The sequence below is a fragment of the Falco rusticolus genome, chromosome 4 (assembly GCF_015220075.1).
Source record: "Falco rusticolus isolate bFalRus1 chromosome 4, bFalRus1.pri, whole genome shotgun sequence".
Classification (NCBI taxonomy): domain Eukaryota; kingdom Metazoa; phylum Chordata; class Aves; order Falconiformes; family Falconidae; genus Falco; species Falco rusticolus.
Window position 1 is genome coordinate 58024158 of NC_051190.1, and position 19199 is coordinate 58043356.

A 19199-nucleotide genomic window follows, 5' to 3' on the forward strand; every position below is an offset into this window, starting at 1 on the left:
CGCAATTTAGAATTCTGGAATAAATGCACTTCGTTCCTCACCGTGCCCCAAAACAGTTCCTGCAGAAAATCATGTGAGAAGTGAACCACCCAGGACGCTGTAACAGCCGAGATGCAGAACCAAGTTTTAAGATGCAAGAAAATGTACTTGGCTTCTGCCTGGGTGAGAAAGCTGCTCTTATACCTCTGACAACTGACTGGGGAAAGATTATAAATTCACTGAAAAATAAAGCGGGCCTTACTAGAACGGAGAAACCTAACAGGAACGCGGCAGCACAGTTAAGTCCAACCTAAAATAAACAGCAACTGTGTTCATCCACAGCAAGATTAATTACAAAGCTTTTGCAGAACAGTCCGCAGAGGAAACCACCACCAGAGTTACGTAAAGCAATGCGTTTCTTATTAAAACGAATGCAAACAAGTATTGAACTCTTCACGCTGGTCTCATACCACTTTACTCAGCTTGGTCTGAGCATGTCATACTCCCACTGTATATTTGTATTTTTATTAAGTTTTACCAAGTTTTTGAGAAATAGGCTAAGAACCCCCCCAAAAATCTTGAAAGTTTTTTTCCTAGATGACTGTAACAAATGAATTTTTAAGATATTTACAATAATTAGTCAGAAATCTTACTTAAGATACATCTATGGAAGTGACTGGCCACATAACCATCACCATTTAGGGATGAGACTTGAAGGAATTTCAGAATAGCTTTAGTTTCGGTTACATTAAGAAACGTACATGAATATTTATATGTAAAATACATGAATAGATATATAAATATAAACACACGCACATATATATATATAAATAAAAGAGATAACTACGAGTGCAGGTAATTATTTTTAATATACACTTCCTAAAGGGAGCACTGACCTGAATGCGAGAGCGAGCTAGATAAACATTGGACTTCCATTCCGTTTTCATTTTGCGGTACTGAGAGGACTTGGAATGGACGAACTGCTTACTGTAAGGCGCGTTCAGTTCTCCCGTAACTGTGCTCTGAAATGACTTTGATGTGCTGGTGCTATTCAAGGTGTGAGGCCTGTAGGAATTGGGCATATAACAGGAAAGAATACAAGAAAAACTGAAGATTTCTCTGAAAACAGCCGCAAACCCCATGAAAAATTCTTTTAAGACATACAGACACTTAAAGCCAGCTAGCATAGACAACAAAGCAATTCCTTTGATTTGGGCATGCACATACACAGCCAAAGACGACAGGGTTTGTAAGCAGCAGACGAAAGCACAAATAACCCTAAGCAGCCTATAAACCCTGGGCTGTACTATGTGAAATTAAAACAAAATACCTTAACACAAACCTCTTGACATGGGTACTCATTTTAGGCTCGGCACGGGCACAGCCCGTGGGGTTGATAGCAAGAGGAAGTTCCATTAAGGGGTTTCGGCCATAGCGGAAAGTGTAGTTCTCACAGGCCTCAACCCCTGGCAGCTGCAAAAAAACAGACAAAAAGAAAAAAAACCACCACAATAAATCCAAGGAATTACATATTAATCGTGTGTAGCGGAACGTTTACTTTTGCACACTTTTTCCTGTTCCCCTTCTCACGGGTACAGCCAACTATTGGGGGGATCCAGCAAGAACCGGGGTGGTGAAGACTCACCGATTCGGCAATCCTGGCCACTGCGGAGACTGTCAAACCGAAGAGGTCTTCGCCCTTCAAATAGCCAGGAAAGAGCTGGAGCATTTCAGAGTCTTTTCTAACAGAAGCAACGGGCTCCAAGATTTTATCCCACACACCTACACAACCATACAGGAAAGAATTACAGCGATCAAAAAATAAAAGTCTATTGTACCGGTTTTAAAACGAATGCCTGAGGATAGCAGGAACCAGAAAACCATACTGAAAAAGCATTTTGTCAGCGGTTGTGTTCACAAACAGGCTGATATTTAAGGAGATATTTAAGTGAAGTGGAGAATTGTTTGGTGAGCTGCTATTTTTTCTGAACAAGCACGACGTTTCTACCGCACCCTTGATTCTTGGGCGCGAAGCTCTTCATATTCACAGTATGGGAATTGTCAGTCCTCTGACAATAACCTAGACAGGTTCTGCTGAGAAAACCTGCACAAAGTAGAATTCTCTGAAAATAAATTATATATTCTGTCTCCACTGACTGAGTATCGCCAGCTCTTGGCTGTAGGTGGGCAGCTCCCCGGCAGTGGTGTGACTGGACGGATGGCATCACCAGGGGCTTAAGACCCAGAGCACCACAGCCCACGCGCTGCTCACCTGCCCGTACATTTACGGTCCCGTGTATTCTTCACCCTGCCAGAGACAGCGTTACCTGCCCTGAGAACAACGTGGTCATCTCCACTGTCTTTTTATCGCTTACTAACTTCAGCGCAGCTGATTTAAGGTAACTGAGTAACGGTGTTTCACAAAGTCACTTTGCCTGAAAGGAAACCTATGTTGACATTCCTACTCTTTTATTTCATTTTCAGTACGCAATCCTGGGTCTCCTCTGTGACGTTGGAACAAGTCGTCTTATTTGCAGCTTATACAATTACTTCAAAGGTGTCCTCGGTCTTCCTGGCGTGGTACTGAAGAAGGGCCCTGGAAGCTCACTATAGGCATTACGTTAGAACAGCGCGGGCAACGTTTATTTGAAACGCCACACCTTTTTGTGAGACATTTATCGTACCCTTTAGCATTAGTAAGCAAACAATCCCACAAAGGTCACGGCCTTAGTTCACAAAATTTACCTTTTGGTGTTGTGTCGGCAAGGACCAGATCTTCGTGGCCTTGCTCCACAACCCTGATGACAAAGAGCGGGAGCCCGTCCTTCTCCTCAATCGAGCAGAGATAGCGACAGCGCCTGTTGGCGTATCGCATGCTCCAGTACAGCCGGCTGGCCTCGTAACCCACGGGGAAGAGTGCTTTGGAGGAGTGGAAGGCCTGCATCTGCTGCGGCAGCAGCTGCCCGACGGCATGAAAGATCAGGCTTCCCACACGGAACGTGTGGTCGCGTTCTCCTCGCTGAACGATGCTGGCGATCTGCCGCACTTCGTCACGCTGAACGTAGACCCTCCTGAAGACTGCAAAGTAACTGAGTTCTTGCTCATGAGTTCCCTTTGGTTTGTGCATGGGGCAAAGCATGGTCTTGTCTTTAAAAAACATGCATTGTGCTTTAATGGCACAGGTAAAGTGATAAATATTGGTGCACCTTAACCTGTGACAACCGCTGGTGGCACCCATTTTGTGACAAAACATGCATTTCATTTGCAAGCCTCTGCGCAGCGCTAGTTCCACGTTTATTAAGGCACCAGCTTGTGTCTCGTAGACTTCTGTAGACCAAAGAGCACAGTTCAAATGGACCCAAAGGTCTAAATCCAGGTTAAGAAGCCTCGCTGGTCCATCAGTTAACCCGTCACCTTCCTCGTGACAGAAGCAACATTTCCTGTAGTCTTTAGGCACAGGATCTGGTTTAAGGGTTGTGCCCAGTTTTTTAAGAAATTCATCTATTTCTTCTTCACAAGGAGGTTTGAACGATCCTTTAGGAATCACAACCTGAATGCTCCACTTTTTCCACTTTGTCCCTTTCCATTTCTTACTGGGAGGCCGAGAGTCATCAAGACTACTGTGTATTGCTTTTAACCTAGGTTTTAGTTTCACGGTTACCTTCAGCTCATCTGGCTTTGCCTCTACCTTGGCTGCTTCAAAGGCAGGGGGGAACATGATGGGGGGTGACGACGGGGGAGAAATTTTCTCCTGCAACTGAGGCAGACAGTGGACGTCCAAAGTGGAGATGTTGTTGCTGTACTGATGGAATGCTTTAGGCGGCCTCTCTTTCATCGGCGACTGCGGCAAAGATGAAACCGAGTCCTGATAAATCAACAGAAAACTCTTTAGAAAAAAATCCCAAACGGTTAACCATTAAATGTATCCTGAAAACACTGTCAGGGCAGCATGGAAGAGGCTACTCTCAATGCCTAAAATCACGATGCAGCAATAGAAAAAGACGGGAATTACCCTGAGCCACGTTAGCACAGCTTGTGCCAGGATACGGAGCACAAAAGTTCTCCCAGTCAACCCGGAACGTGGTGCCCTTTAATACAGAAGAGGAAGCACAAACCCTCCTTTGTCCAGGGTTTGAATGAAAAACTACTCAATTGCCCTAGATGAGCTAACTGACAGATTTAGTTCGTAGGTATTTTTAGAAAGTTTTGTCACAACACAAAATGGTCTTAAAATATGGGTCAGAGAATTAATTTAAAGAGTAAGAATCTTGTTATTTGGTAGAAGGGGAAGATCTGGAATTAATGCCACATATTTTTCCTGGAAACAAGTAAGGAGGAAATTCCTGCAGAGTCTAGATTAGGCAGACCCTAAGGACCTAACTATTCATTCACAGTAAACAAGAATTACACCTGCAAAGATTTGTTTAAAAAAAAAAAAGCAAGAAAGAACAACAAAGGAACTTGACACTAAAAAGTGCTTAATGTGGTTTGTATGATTAATCTTGAAAGAGGAAATGAAAGGATCAAGAGGCTGAACATGACATTTAATTAACTTAATTATGTACATGCTGATGCACTTGTACAGAAATGTTAACCCTGTTTAAATACATGTGAAAATGAGCTACATGGGACACTAAAAAAGGATGTGGACATACACACACTTCTTTTCTGGTTTTGTTTAATTGTTGCTTTTTAATTACTTCTGAAAAATTAAGTAGGATGCATTGGAAGGGAGGCTGCAAATTCCACAATAAACACTGGACTATGAGAAAGCATTCCTTAGGTAACACTGCACGCATATGGCCTGCTCTGTCCACTGGTTTAGGGAAGAAAAGGTACATTTGAACTAGAAAAAGTAGAAACCTTTTTCTAGTTCAAAAGAAAGCTAGTTAAAAGAAATACTCAAAAAAAAAAAAAGTTCTCTATGAGAAAACAGACTTAGCAAGATCATTGAGTCTTAGTAGTCTGATTTAGTCTGATTAAACACAGATACATTTATCTTCCTTCAAAACTGAAGGAACCTGGGTACAGCCAGACGTAACGCCCTGTGTGGAAGTGCTGAGCTTCTCCGAGGTGCCGTATACCCCTCGCAGCGCCCGCAGGTAGAGAACTACAGCACGCTACTCGGGGCCGCCTGAGAAAAACCCTGGCCTAATTCCACTTTCAGTTGAACAAATTTCTTAAAATATCTTTCCCCAGTAATCAGAGCCTCTTTTCCCTCGTCACTGTCAGTCAGCAGGCTTTTTACTAATTAATGCTTTAAAACGGTGGCTTTGCCCAAATAAGTAATGGAATAGGATTGTATTTTTCCAGTTATATAGAGCAAATACAAGTCTTTTTGCAAACCTTGTTGTTCAGTTATTATTTGCACAGCTGTAGTTTATTTTTAATGTATAAGCCCAATAAAAATGCAGGTTATAGCCCTTAAAGATATATCTATGGTTTTGTACAATGCCCAGAGACCTTAAATGACTACTTTTTTGAGACTGCACCTTCAAAGCCTGCGAGGACAGCGAAAGGTGGCAACTGTTCTGCCAAGCATCTTTGTCATACAGAAAGATCTGCAAATATGATTTCTACTTCTGCTGCTGCTTCAGAATCTCAACGTCTGAATATAGAGCAAGTCATTTCTAAATCTCTAAAATGACGTGCAAACTTCCCCCTCGCCCCCCTTCTGTTCATCAAAAAATAGCTGCGATAATTTCTGCTCACTAAGGTCTACCAGCATTCGATACTTACTTTGTTCTCTGAGTTTTTTGCTTGCACAGCTGCTGAATAAAGAACAAAGCAGTTGTTGCTACAGAATACAATGTCCTTCATTTTATCAGAGCCTTCTTGGGAATCCTGGGAATCAAACACGGAGTATTATCAGAAGTGCATTTTAATACCATGCTTCACATAATAAGTGTAAAGAAACAAGTCTGCCAACCTGGCTAGAAAGTCTTTAATTGTAGAAATTTGTGAAGTAACGAGCGATGCTGTGATATAAATACTTGATTATTTGACAGATCTAATGTTACCACCACCTACAACCTTGTTCCACAGCATTTCTTGCTTTTAAAAGAAGTTTAACAATCCAAATAAAAGCTTTCCATACCATGCACCCATCTGCTCCATAGGCACACTTGCAAAGTAAAATCCATTTTCTTTTATCTTTAGATGGCAAGAAAAGGTCTCATTTCAGCCTAATCGAAGACAGATCATACTGTTTTATCTACTGATCCATCTGCAAAACATTACTGGGAATTCAGTGCTTCTCTGACTACATGAATCCATTACGTCTGTGTATAAGTTTTTATTATACACTTTTGTTGCATAATTAACCTCGTGGAAAGAGCAATGGTGCTTTTAGAGTGAGTGACGGTTCCCAGCGTAAATACAAGAGACTGAGACTGAAATCTGATTCCTGCTCAAAAAGAGTACAAGTCTTCTTGCTCTTATGAAACTTCCTGACAATACAGCACTGCCTTACAAATAAGCTCTTTTTGAATGGTCTCTGGTCATGGAAATTAGTAGCAAAATTTAGGAGACTGCCATATACAGGACCCATTTTATGAAATTGACTGAAATTCATTTTACGTTCAAGCGACAACTTTGACAGTTCTTATTTGTACTACAAATGTGCTTGAATGTCCCGTTGTGAATTAGGACACACACAGAAGGGAGACTACAAAGCAACCTGGCGGTGGTGTCAGTTGGCGTGACAGGCAGTAGCAGTAGAAAGCAAAGCTGCTTTCGTTTGCTCATCCACCACTACATGCGAGAAAGGACGCTTCCATGGCAGTACCTGTTTAAGGAAAGGCAGGTCTTTGAAGGACTTCCGCACCCCACTACCAAGAACCACAACTTTGCAGTGAGAGCACCATCGAGGTCTCAGTGCTGAGCCTTCTGCGATATTCTGACTGTGATCCTTATAGCCAGCTATACCTAGAAAATAGGGGAGTCTGTTAGAAGCTGTGTCAGATCAAACCAATTTACGAGAAGTCACAGTACTCTTAGCGGTCTAGAGGAGTAGCATCCTCCTAGACAGGGCACGGAAGGCAAGATTTAAACTAGAGCCTGATGGGGAAATCATTTAAACCAGACCAAAACCAACTCTGTGAGCAACAAGGGGAAAAAAAAATGTTCTCGTAGAAGAAACGAATAACTAAATCAATGTAGGAATACATGCTTAAACAACGATGTCAGGTTTTCCAGATTAGGAACAATCTTTCTGAACGATGGATTTAAAATCAGACTGGACAAAAATAACTGGTAATACTGGGAACTACTCGAAGAAATACCTCACTGACGGTGATGTAGATAACACAATGGAAATCAGAGATGGATCACAACTATTAAGCTATGGTTAACTTAGGTCCACGGGTAATGATCACTTAAGAAAAGCGTTATTTAAAACAAGAACCAATTATTTAATACTACAGCATGAATTTGTGAGGCTGAAATGCATTAATACTGACTCAAGTTAAAATCTGGGTACTGAAAGCTTAAGAATTAACGCCCACTCACCATTGCTGTTTGCAGGAAATGGCACATTAGGTTGCTTCAGGCCGTAAGACCCTACGATCCTGGCAGGTCCCATGGGTCCTGCCTGCGGACCCTGAAGTAGTAAGTGTGGCCTGCACTCCATAGACGGGTTCACTCTGTGACTGGTGGCGGTTGCCATGGAGGATGGGATGTCTGGAGCATTACTGACCTCGTAACTGTTGGGAATTCTGACATGGAGCAGGTTGGAGAATGCCGCTACAACGCTACTAATGTTCTAAAAACAACAATAAAAATATACCTTTGTTTTCAGACAGGCAGTTAAGATACAATAATATAAATTATTAGACAATTGCAACAGCTGCTTCATCATACTATGCTATAACCCCTTCAAATTCACTATACATAAGATATATTAACTACTGTTGTACTTTATGTATGTAATACAAGCTTATTCCTTTTACCTCAGCCGCTGTGGGATGTAAAGTAATTGCTACAGATATAAGGCCAGATTTAGGACCATTCTGGGATGGCCCCAGCTGAGAGGCAAAGAAGCCAGAACCAGGTAACGCTCCTGAACCAGGTTCTGGTTTTATGTAATTCCTTTTGGCTTCCGAACCTGAAAATGAAATTAAATACACCAGGTTATTCCTACACGCATGTGAATGCAAAAAAAAAAAGCCTAGTTCTAATGTTTGCTCTGCTGCAGTCTCACCTTTTCCAGTACTGCTGGGTAGGATGGGAATGATGGGAGACGGTACAGGTTCTGGGTTCTCCTCCTTTACAACTGACAAGTCTGGATACCTACTGATTTCCATTCCCACCACGCTTTCAGGAGAGGAAGAAGGAACAAAGCTGTCAGGAGTGTCCCTGTCCTCACAGTGATCTTGAACCCTGGAAGAGAACCCAGAAAAGCTGTTTCGGCAACGTTCGAAAAACCTTTGCTAAGCCAGAGCTAGAAATCGTGACAAGGAGCTACAGTGAACTTGCTCCATGCTGCTAGTCACGGAACGCAATTCTGTGGTGGGCCATTACTTCTGGGTGTCTCCTACTCCACTGCACACGGTGGTTTCTTGGGAAAGATAAAGAAAACCAGGCACTAACAAAGCCCAGGCTCCATCACAGAACTCTCCGCCCCCCATGGCTCCATTTTTTACCTGTGTAAAAATTAGTATTTTAACTTTTGGGTTAAGTGCATTCACCGGTCCACCCCCCCCTCATTCATGCACAGGCTTCAGCGCGTCAAAGACACCCAGCTTTTGGTTAGGCGAGTGAAAGGGAGGCAGAAGGGAAGACCGCTGGGGGAAGACTCACATTCTAGCGCACATTTCTCACACGGTAACACAGAGTACAGCCAGGGAGTTTTTCAGGCTGACTCGTGCACAGTACTGCTGTCTGGTACAACAGTCATGTACTGTCACACTGCAACAGTACCACGCTGCTCCAGGAAAAGTGCCAGTTTGTATAGTTTTCTTTCACTTTTAAGACAGCAAGGTAAGGAATTTCTAACAATTTAACAGATTCTACAGTCTAACAATGGCAGAAGTCACCTACTTCGCTATGCGGCTCTCTACACGTGGGATGCTTGACCAGGGCAAATTATCCCCTTATGTTCTCTGCACTGTGTGGCTGCACACAATGGATATTGTTTCTTCACACCTTCACAGCTCTCACCTTTTACTAAAAGATCACTGAATCTGCTCCAAATGTGTTTTTGTAGATAGCAGGGAAAAAATTACCTTAACTCCTCCTGATTATTGTGAGGTGGTGTTGGAAGCGAAGCAGGAACATCCACAGTTTTAGGGCCCTGAGCCATTGCTCTTGCTAATAAATCATCTTGTGGTCTGAAAGGCAACTGGAACTGCTTTGGTCCCAGAGCTTTGGTAACTAAAAACAGAAACGCACAGCACCGTGAGACATCTGTACAGCTCTGCCACTGATATACGTCCTATGCATTGGGGTACCGGTGTCTCCCTGACACAACCAAGGTGCTACAGCAGATGGTAACACCACTCTCATCCACTCATAGTTAAAAGATTTCTAATCATTCATGATTTATCTCCATATATACAAAAACCTGCAATTTTTGAGCAAAAAGGGCTTGAAACGCTTTTGAGTGTGCCTTCTGCCAATATGGTAAGATTTTTTGTTTTACTTAAAAAATAAGTAACATAAAAATCAACAACTTTGTAACAACAAAGGTAAAGGAGTGGGGGAAAAGGGATTTTATCCACTGAACAGTCCTAATGAGGAAGCAATATAAAGTTCTACTTCATAGAAAGCAATATTAATTGATTAAAATTACAAGCAGCAGAAAATACACACGAACTACACGCACCTGCTAAGGGTATATTTCTGGTAGACTGCTTTTAAGCTCACTCAACTGTGAGTCATTTGTTGTACTGGACATAAAAAAATGATTTTAAGGTTTTCTTTAAGACTGCTTTTAGTTCTCAACATTTTTTCAAAAGGGAACAGGGAAAAGGCTATCATTTGACATTATACTGGTATAAAATAAAGCTAGATAATGACTACAACCTTAAAGAGTTTAGGCATACTGTTTTTATAGATGAAGACTACAGCAACTGAAAGGCATCCCAGTTACCTATTTTGTAATTAGCTACAAACTTCGACTCATCTATTAGGGAAACAATACGTATCAGTCTTACCATCATGACCTCCTAACATGCCAGCCTTGCCAGCAAGTTCCTCAGTGGTTGCAAAGCCATTTACCAGCTTCTGGCACGCCACCGGAGGCGGTGTGGGAGGAAGAGAGGCTGGGGGTGTCGGAGGATTGCTCAGATTGTTCTGCTGCATGAAATTAAGGAACCGTAAATCAGCCGTGGAACACAGGGTGAGAACTTGCCTTCTTCTAGTACTAGATAATGTCACCCACTCGTATTTTTACACCCCGAGGTAGCTCTGATAAGCAGCAATAGATAATTCTCAAGTATGTGACCAAATACATGAAAGCATCCACTGTAAAAGACACAATGCTTTGCTTTTCTTCTGTCAGTGATATTATCAGAGAAATAGTTTACATGAGCAATATACGTGACTGAAAGAAGATACACCCAATTTTTTTAAAGAAAAGCACAAAGAACGTTTTTAGGAACTGTTTGGGAGCTCCAACAAGTTCCTGCAGTTCAAACAAAGGCCTGAACTTAAGACTGAGAGCGCTATTCTGCAGTGACTCTCCAACACCATAAACAAGCCAGTGCACCCAGTTTTCATGAGAAGGGAAGCTACCTCCCATTTAGCACAGGATGAGCTTCCACTGAAGCAGTTACCATGGAGAAGCAGATACTCTGCGAGTTCACACTCCAGGCTACTTCTCACTAGCTTACTTAACTGCCCATATTTTAAATCAAAACTGAATGAGAACCTCAGTATCTGTTCTTGTCGCAGTCATGCCTACAAAGCCAATAGTTACTATTCACTTTTGACCACAGCAACTATTTCTGCTAGGTCACATTCTCAGCTTACATGCCATGTAAGGCTGGAGTAAACACCACTGTTTTTTAATAAGCTACTGAAGCTCTTATATTAGGGTAGCCAAGCAGCAAATTTGATTCCGTCTATTCACTGTCTTGCTGCTCTCCCAGTATTGCCATGCTGATCTCGTAGACCGAGTTTTAAATTCTGTGGGTTATCAGCTCATCAACAGCCTATTTTGTTCAGAGTTCTCCGGTTCTTAGTTAGGTCTTAGTAGACAAATGATCAAAGTCTATTTCCCATTTAATTCACATTAAGAAATGCTTTAATGCTTTCAATAACTTTGCAGGTAGTGGGAACTCAGCCTTTTCTGCTCCATAAAACCGTAATTACAATTTTCACTACTTAGCATTCGTTTGTAACAGGAATACTTGTAGGTTTTAATTAGTTTACCAGTTTCCAGAACCGATTTCTACTTTCAAAGTAAATCAATGGTGACTGTTTCACCACTGCACCATCTATCTAGTCTAGCAACAGAAAATTATTTTCTTCTGGTTGCAGAAAAGGCAGGAACTCCAACCAACTGCTAGTAACAATGTCATGAACTTCTTTTCCCACAGAGAGTACACAATAGAAATACAGATTAAAACCATACCTTGTAAATGAGCTGGGAGTAGTAATCTGAAGCCCCATCAAGAGTAGCACTACCAAAGCTTCCTACAAGTCGATTTCCACCATTTAGCTGGCCACTGCCATAGGGAAGAAAGTGTGCAAAGCTCACTCCAATTATTGGTTCCATCAAAGGCAGAAGAGAAAGCTGCTATATTAAAAAAAAAAAAAGTTAGAAATTAATTTAACTATAACATAGAAGCACCGCAAATCTTCAAACGTCAGTAGAGTGGTTTTTAGTCTTAAAAAAAACCCCAACAATATCAGAATTTACCCATGATCAGAAAACTGTGTCAAACAGGCTTCTCTGTTAAGGAAGGTGGTGGCCCCTTGTCCCTCACAGCCACAGCTCCGCTCCCTGCCAGTTCAGCTGCAGAGGCTGCCAGAGCTAACAGGAACGCCATGGCTTTGAGACAACCAAATGCCTGCCACGTCAGTAGATCTTCCACATTGAAATAAACCCCAAACTTTAAATTTCCTAGTTTTGTGGGAGTTTTCATTTTCCCCACCCTGTTCTCAAAATTCATCTTAATGATCAACTTCACTTCCATCATGAGAAGCCCACTCTTTCAAGTTGTACACCTACCTGTTTTAACTGGATGAATGTATCAGCATTAGGGTAAATAGCTTGCTTTTCTTCTTCCTCTTTTTTTCTTTTCTTGGACCGAGGAGCTGCCTTCTCTCCTGTCCTCTGAGTTCGCTTATTTCTCTGTTTCTTGGTTTCAGGTCCTACATCTGTTCTCTGAAGCTGGCTGTTACTACACCCAAACGCACCTTGCATCTGGTTGCCTCCAGTTTGCTGGTATAAAAAAAAAACAAGAAAGGGGAGCAGATTTATTTACATTTTAATATACGGTTCATTCAAATTTACTGCAGGATAGTCTGAGAGGACACGCACAGTATAATTTCATCAATAACAAACTGTATTTCACGGTTTGTTTACTTTGCTGTCTCACTGGCAACCGTAACGGCTGTACTGTCCCTACACAGAATTCCGAGTTATCACGAACACCACTGACATCTGAAAACATCATTTAAAACTCACAGCCCAGAAATATTTTCTTTTGAACACCCCCTAAAATTAAGATACATGTGCATGGAACCTTAGACATTTTCAGAAGGCTGTAGAGAAAGGCACATCTGGTTACAGAAAAAAGGCAAATCAATTAATATTAATACAAAATCAGAAACAAAAACTGTATTCTGAAACACTTCTGGATGGTACAATTTCCTTAAATACTTTCACTAGGAATATGCAACACCGTTCTTCAGATAAAAGGATAGTTGTGTAAAAGCAATCAGAATGGGACTTGGCAACACAACAAATAGTGGCAAGCCAAAAGAAAAGTTCAATTTCTTTTTATCAATTATTATTCTAAACAGCTCTACCTGACCCTGGCCACAAGTACTCTCACTGATATTCCCATCATACATGTTTTAACTGTGGATCTTTAACACTTACCCAAGTCACCTGCGGCTATTTTTATTTATTTAAAAATAAAATACCTTTATTTTTATCAGTCTTCATTAATTTTGAATGTGTTTAAATTTTGTTTCAAGGATGCATTTAGACAGCCATAAAAAACCCAACCGAGTAAACTATTACAATGAAATGACCAACAAATCTAAGCGTAAAGTGTACCCTACCTCCACAGAAAGCAGTTTTCTTTCAGTCTGTTTTTAAGAGCCTTGTAAGTATTATATCATATAATGCCATTAATATAAAGAATTAATGCTCCCTTCCAATAAAGTAAAATTAATTAGAGAAATATTCTGTAACACAGAAATCCAGCAATTTTAGCAGATTTAACAATTTCACACTTCTGATAAAAATCCTAGAGCATAGTCTCTACTAAAATTAGAGACAGTATATGCATTTTCCCAGGCAAAAAATGAGCACGGACTTGGTTCAGTCACAGAACACTCCCAATGGTGCAGACGAAGGGGAGTGAAGCCCAGCCCCACGCCTCTGCAAAGGTGCACAGGTCATCCCACACCTGACTAAGGTGGAGCCACAGAAGAAAGCAGCATACAGCCATACCGTGTACTGTACGGAAACATCCTAGTAGGTAATTAAGCGTCCTGCTGTAAAATCTTGCCTTTATCTGGGTAAATATTAGGAAGTGGCATTTTTTAAAGATGACTACCTACAAAAAAACTCTTTTGCATTTTAGTAATTTCTGAATACATCCGTCTACAAAATCACATTGATTCTTTCTTTTTGTAACACAGATGATTTACTCATGGAGCAGAGGCAGGAAGGGAGGTAAAAATTCCTTAAAGCTGTTTATTCCACTCGTGCACATAGGTGATCTCCCTGCCTTTTCACAAACGCCCATGGTAAAGGCACAAACTAGCCTTTGATTGTTGATGACCACTGCATAGCAAAACCAGTAACAAGCTCACCATTCCTTCAGCTGGATTCTGCTTCTCTGTCAACTTCTTATCCCCAGAAGCCTCCTCTTCTGTTCGGCCACTGTTCTCTGACTTCTGATTGACAAGAGATGAGGACTTCTTATTTTTAAGCAGGTGTTTAAGCAATTCGTTCCCGGACTCCCCTTTTGCAGCTGGAACACTAGTTGGTTGTGCTGGGCTGTGAGCTGAAGAGGCAGGCTGTGATGTGACCTTATCTTCTTCCACCTTAATACTGCTTGGATTTTCTGGTTTAGGCTCAGCTTGACCTGAGCACTGATCAGTTTCTGCCTTTTCTAGTTTAACTTCTTGAATGCTGGCAGGTGTATCTGTTTTAGCCTTTTCAGTCTCTGTATTTACGTTCGGCTGTTTCTGCGGCAGGCTGCTGTTGGGGAGCTTACATTCCAGCTCCGGAGAGGTCTGGCTCTCTCCTGCACTTGATGTTGATGGGGCCGCTAACTCCGCTGACTCCTGTTCATCTTGATGACGAGAAAGTTCACTGGGGGTGTTAACTGTGGGGGTGGAGGTAGAATCAGAAATGGTTGGAGTGGATGGGGCAGTTATATCTGAATGCGGAGTTGACGGGGCTTTTATTGACTCAGCGTCATCGTCCTTTTTCTTTTTTCTCGTCCTTTTCTTTTTTCCTTTCTCTTCTGGGATTATGTCAGAATACAGCTGTATGAGAGACTGGCTTGATCCAGGGAAGTTTGTTGCCTGGGGCACACTAGTGTCCGAACCACATGGGGCACCACTACCGAGTGCTGCAGATGAAGGTACAGCAGAAGCAAATGGAGGCCTGACTTGGTTCGGCGTAAAGGCAGCCCCCGTGAGATTCCCATGAGTTTGTTTTACGTTATGGAAATTAGGGGCTCCGCCTGGAACAGCAGATGCATCGGGTCCAAAAGTTGTAGGCCCCACTGGCCTTCGCTCACTGCTTTGCATAAAATTTGCGGCAGGAGGTGAGGTCACAGAGCCTTGTTGCAGAATTTGCCCCATTTGTTGCTGTTGATGCTGCGGAGACTGCTGAAGAGGTCGCGGAGTTTGTATGAAATCACAAGGCAGATCAGAATTAAAGAAAGGTATCTGAGACAAGGACGTTTTGTTATTTAATTCAGACCCTATCATACTGTGCTGCTCTAGTTCCATTCGCTGCTGTAAAGCCCTCTGTCGGTCTACCTCCTGCATAAGCTGAATGCGTTGCCGTTCCTGTTGCTCCCGTAAACGCTCCTTTCTTTCCCGCTCTTGAAAACTTTCACTAAAAGGGTTATTGTCCTCAAACTCCACCCTTGGTGGCGGACCTGACTGTGCAGTTGCATTTGGACCAGGCACAGGAGCTGGTGTACCAGGAGTAATAGGCAATGGCGTCATCGGAGGCTGCATCCTTGCTGGATTCATGGAAATATGACTGGCAGGGGCATTTGCAGATTGCCATCCAGATAAATTTGGCATTCTGGTTGGGTTGGATTGCCCAGGGATCACCACTGTATGTTGCTGATGCTGGAGCTGTTGTGCCACCATGGGGAAGTTTTGCTGATTTATTGCTGGTGATGTTCCTCCTGGAACCACTGGTGCTTGAGCCTGGACGCCTGGCATTATAGCATGGGGTGCCATTCCACACTGCTGCTGCTGCTGCTGCTGCTTGATTCGATATTCCTCAATTAGTTCTGCATGCTCTTTCTGCTGCTTTCGAATCTAAAAATTAAAAGAGTAATTATTCATCTCTGACATGTACTGACTACGTAAATAGCATCATAATTTCAGTAGACAATGAACCTCAGGCAAAAATACCATTTCTACACAGTCTTATTTTCTCTCCCTTTTTAAGGCTAATTAGCCATTATTTCAGTAGAAATACTATCCATCCCAAAATTTTAGAAAAAACAACAGTGCCTCAAAGTTCTAATTAAATACCAAGACTGCACTGTGCTAGAGAATCTACAAACCAAACCCAGAAGTGATGCTTGTCCTACAGATCTTATCGTGCATGCACAGGATAACAATAGTTGGGAACAGACAGGAAAGAGGAAACAGTGAGATGGATGACCTTACACATTAGCAAACATTTTTCAAAGATGTAATTGAAAAGGAAAAGTTACAGGAAAACAAGGAAGTAGATTCCCATTTATTCACAGGCAGAGCCTCAAATGTCACACAGCAGACAAAACTGGCAACTACCGCTTGAAAATTTTGTATTTTAGGATGAAAATAAACTTGACTGGGACACTAGAAGTTAAGCCTAGTCGTTTATTTTTAAGACAAGCAGGAGAAGCCAATGGAAGGATATGACAGTGTCAACCAGCCAAGAAAGAGCTTTTCAGAAACACAACCGGTATCTAACTACACTGCTTTCTAAAGAAGATAAAAGGACTTGTAATCCACTGGTTAATAATGCATACATTATGGAAAATCTCTCTCTCACTTCTGTTCATTAGATTATGGCTTCCGCAACTTCCATTTGCTGTTTGTACTGGCAGAAGTAGTCCGTAACAGAATTAAAAATATTTGATAGCACTCTCCGTTATCTGGGGCGCAAGGGACAAGCCAGAAAGCTCAGGATAACACAGATATTACAGGACACGCTCCACAATGCAGGACAGATGCGCCCAAAAGGCTATTTACACAGTAATCTCAGGTCCAAGATGATTTATGAGCTCTGGCTTGGCACTGACGCTGCCAGATAAACATTGCCACCGCATAAAGCCACCAAGTGGATCGGTCTGCATTGCACAGCCCAGTGCTCCAGGACCCCTCTGTGGGTGCACAGCGCTAAACCTGTGCTGGCTCTGCACACCTACACCAGGCATCCAACCCACCGCGCCCTGCCGGGACCTGCAGTGGCGGGCCAGCCACGTGACCCTACCTGGAATCTGTTGGGATCTCAAAGGACCAGCACCGACTACACCCAGCTGGACCCGAGCCGACCTGCGCAGATCGACCTGGTGATTTTAACAGCGTAGGAGAGAACAAGGCGACAAGGCAGGGCTTATTAGCACAGGCAGCCTGCCACACCGAAGCAGTTACACTGCCCTGGCTGCAGAGACAATACAGCAGTGTCTGCATGGCGCCGTGCCTGAGCTAATAACCCTGGCAGGCAGAAGCTCGTGTTGCACAAAGCTCTGGTTCCTCTGCGCCCGTGTCCAGGACCAGCAATTCGCAGGGTCTTCATGGTTCTTTTCTCTCTACATACACACAGAGGCTTCGCCCTTTTCAAAAACTAATGGAAGCCTGATTACAGAAAAATTACTTGATCTGATTTGAAATGAGTGGTGAATTGCTTCGAATAGAAGGTCCTTAAAAACTTACTTTAATAAAACCTTATTTAAGCTCCTACTGTTCCGTAACAAATTGCTGTTTAGGATGTGGATGACTGCTCTAAACCAGTGCTTAAGGGGAAGTGGAGGGCATTTACCAGCAGTGTATGAAACTTTAAAAATGGAAAATAAAAGAACCTTAATTATGGGGCACTAAATGAATCTGACAGCAGTGTCATGATTAGCAGCTGTTACTTCAGCACAACTCCACTGTAAGTCTACACTAATGTATGTATGATACACGTTGGTTAAAATGATTTTTTTTTCATTTATTCTACCTGTGATTCATTGTGGAAGGGAAAAAAGGAGGAAGAAATAACGTAGACGTAATTTATCTGCTCCACCCCTCTTCCACATAGTGAAAAGTCGAGCCAAGTAATATTCCATCCAGCGCATACTTTGTCTTGAAGCAACACAGCAGCAAGAACTTGAGGGTCAGATATCACTTAGGACTTCATTCCATGCAGCCTCCTGCCAATTTTTTCCCCTCATATTAATAAAGGATAAATCTGAAGTGTTTTCATGTTCAGCAGGTCTAGCTGACCCTGACAATCGTGCCAGATAATTTATAAACAGTGTCTTGAAGAACACAGCATTCAATACAGTTGGCCAAAGCATAGGTTTATCAAAGCTATCAGAGCTTTAACTTTTCTCTCACTTACTATAAATCACAGGTACAACATGTAGCAAGTGAAATTCCAACTGAACATAAAGAAAGAAAACCAAACCCCAGTACAAGTTGTTACATATTGCAACAGGGGCCCAGAGAGGCTGGGAAATCTCTGCCCTTGGAGACTTGCAGAACTCAACTGACAAGGTCCTGAGCAACCTGATTTAACCGTGAAGCTAGTTCTGCTTTGATCAGCAGACTAGATGATCTCCAGATATCTTTTTGACCTATATTATTCCATGACACGCTAACAGATAACACACACTGCTGATCAGCATCTAGCAACTAGACAGATCATAAAACTAGAGTAATGCTACAGGTACAATGAAAAGAGATTTTCAAACAGTAACGTTAGACTGGCATATAACCAAGAGGTTCTGATCGTGCAAGGACACCTGCAAAAGACTGAGTTAGGAGGTTCACTCAAGCCTGAAACAGAGCCCTGCATGCTAAGGCTTTCCTCTGAATCTTTCATTTATGCTTTTCATGGTACCTGGAACTTTGTTGCAAGTCATTTTGCCAAGCGATTTCTCCTCTTCCAAAAGTACTAAAATAACTTTTTATCATAATGTTTGCCATAGCATATTCTCCTACAGCTCCGGTGTCACCGGCAACCTGGAGCAACACTGTTACGCACACAGAATATGACAGGCAATGGCTCCCTTTAAATAAGCTCCACTGTATTTAAGTGTTTCAACTCACCTTTTAGAAGATTTAAAGGAAAGAGGCATACCAGTATGACAGATTAGTATTAAGGTGATCAGTTTGGATTCCAGATGATTACCTGTTCTAGCTGTTTTTGGACCATACTTTGCTGCTCAGTAACGTGTTTAAGTTGTTCTGCATCTTCTTCTGGGAACTCACGGCCAGCTTTCTTGGCTGTACGCTGTTTTGCTGAGAGTGCCTTTTTGGATTTTCTGTGTGCTCCAATTTGCTCCTCAAGGTACTTCTGTTGCATTTGAAGAAGTTGTTGTGTTTCTTGCAGCCATTCCTCATATTGCTTTCTTTGTGAATCATCTAGAAAGAAGGGAAATTAAGTATGATATGATCTCATCCTGGGGGTGAGCTCTCATCCTGCTTCTCAGAGATGCGGTTTAATAATCATGTTCCCCCTCTTATTTTAAGAAACCATTGGTCAAGTTCTGTCAGATTTGACAGAAGATTTGATATCTTAAGAGACACTAACTCTTGGAGTGATCCGAGTAAATAAAGGAGAAAGAGATTCAAATTCCTGCATT

General features: G+C 42.2%; 1 protein-coding gene across 14 annotated transcripts in view; it reads right to left on the reverse strand.

Moving 5' to 3' along the window:
• The window catches only part of KMT2C (lysine methyltransferase 2C), a 198718-nt gene that overhangs the window by 3560 nt on the left and 175959 nt on the right, over nt 1-19199 (reverse strand). For 9 of the 14 annotated variants that reach the window (XM_037386995.1, XM_037386999.1, XM_037386989.1 and 6 more), the window contains 15 exons: nt 18746-18978; nt 13975-15672; nt 12155-12367; nt 11555-11719; nt 10134-10275; nt 9204-9351; nt 8180-8358; nt 7929-8083; nt 7489-7741; nt 6767-6906; nt 5719-5823; nt 2725-3844; nt 1625-1761; nt 1310-1452; nt 876-1044 (listed from right to left, as the gene is read on the reverse strand). In XM_037386995.1, coding sequence (XP_037242892.1) covers nt 876-1044; nt 1310-1452; nt 1625-1761; nt 2725-3844; nt 5719-5823; nt 6767-6906; nt 7489-7741; nt 7929-8083; nt 8180-8358; nt 9204-9351; nt 10134-10275; nt 11555-11719; nt 12155-12367; nt 13975-15672; nt 18746-18978 — 5000 coding nt within the window. The remainder of the gene's footprint in view (nt 1-875; nt 1045-1309; nt 1453-1624; nt 1762-2724; nt 3845-5718; nt 5824-6766; nt 6907-7488; nt 7742-7928; nt 8084-8179; nt 8359-9203; nt 9352-10133; nt 10276-11554; nt 11720-12154; nt 12368-13974; nt 15673-18745; nt 18979-19199) is intronic. The other 5 variants (XM_037386987.1, XM_037387000.1, XM_037386988.1 and 2 more) reach the window with 5 other exon arrangements.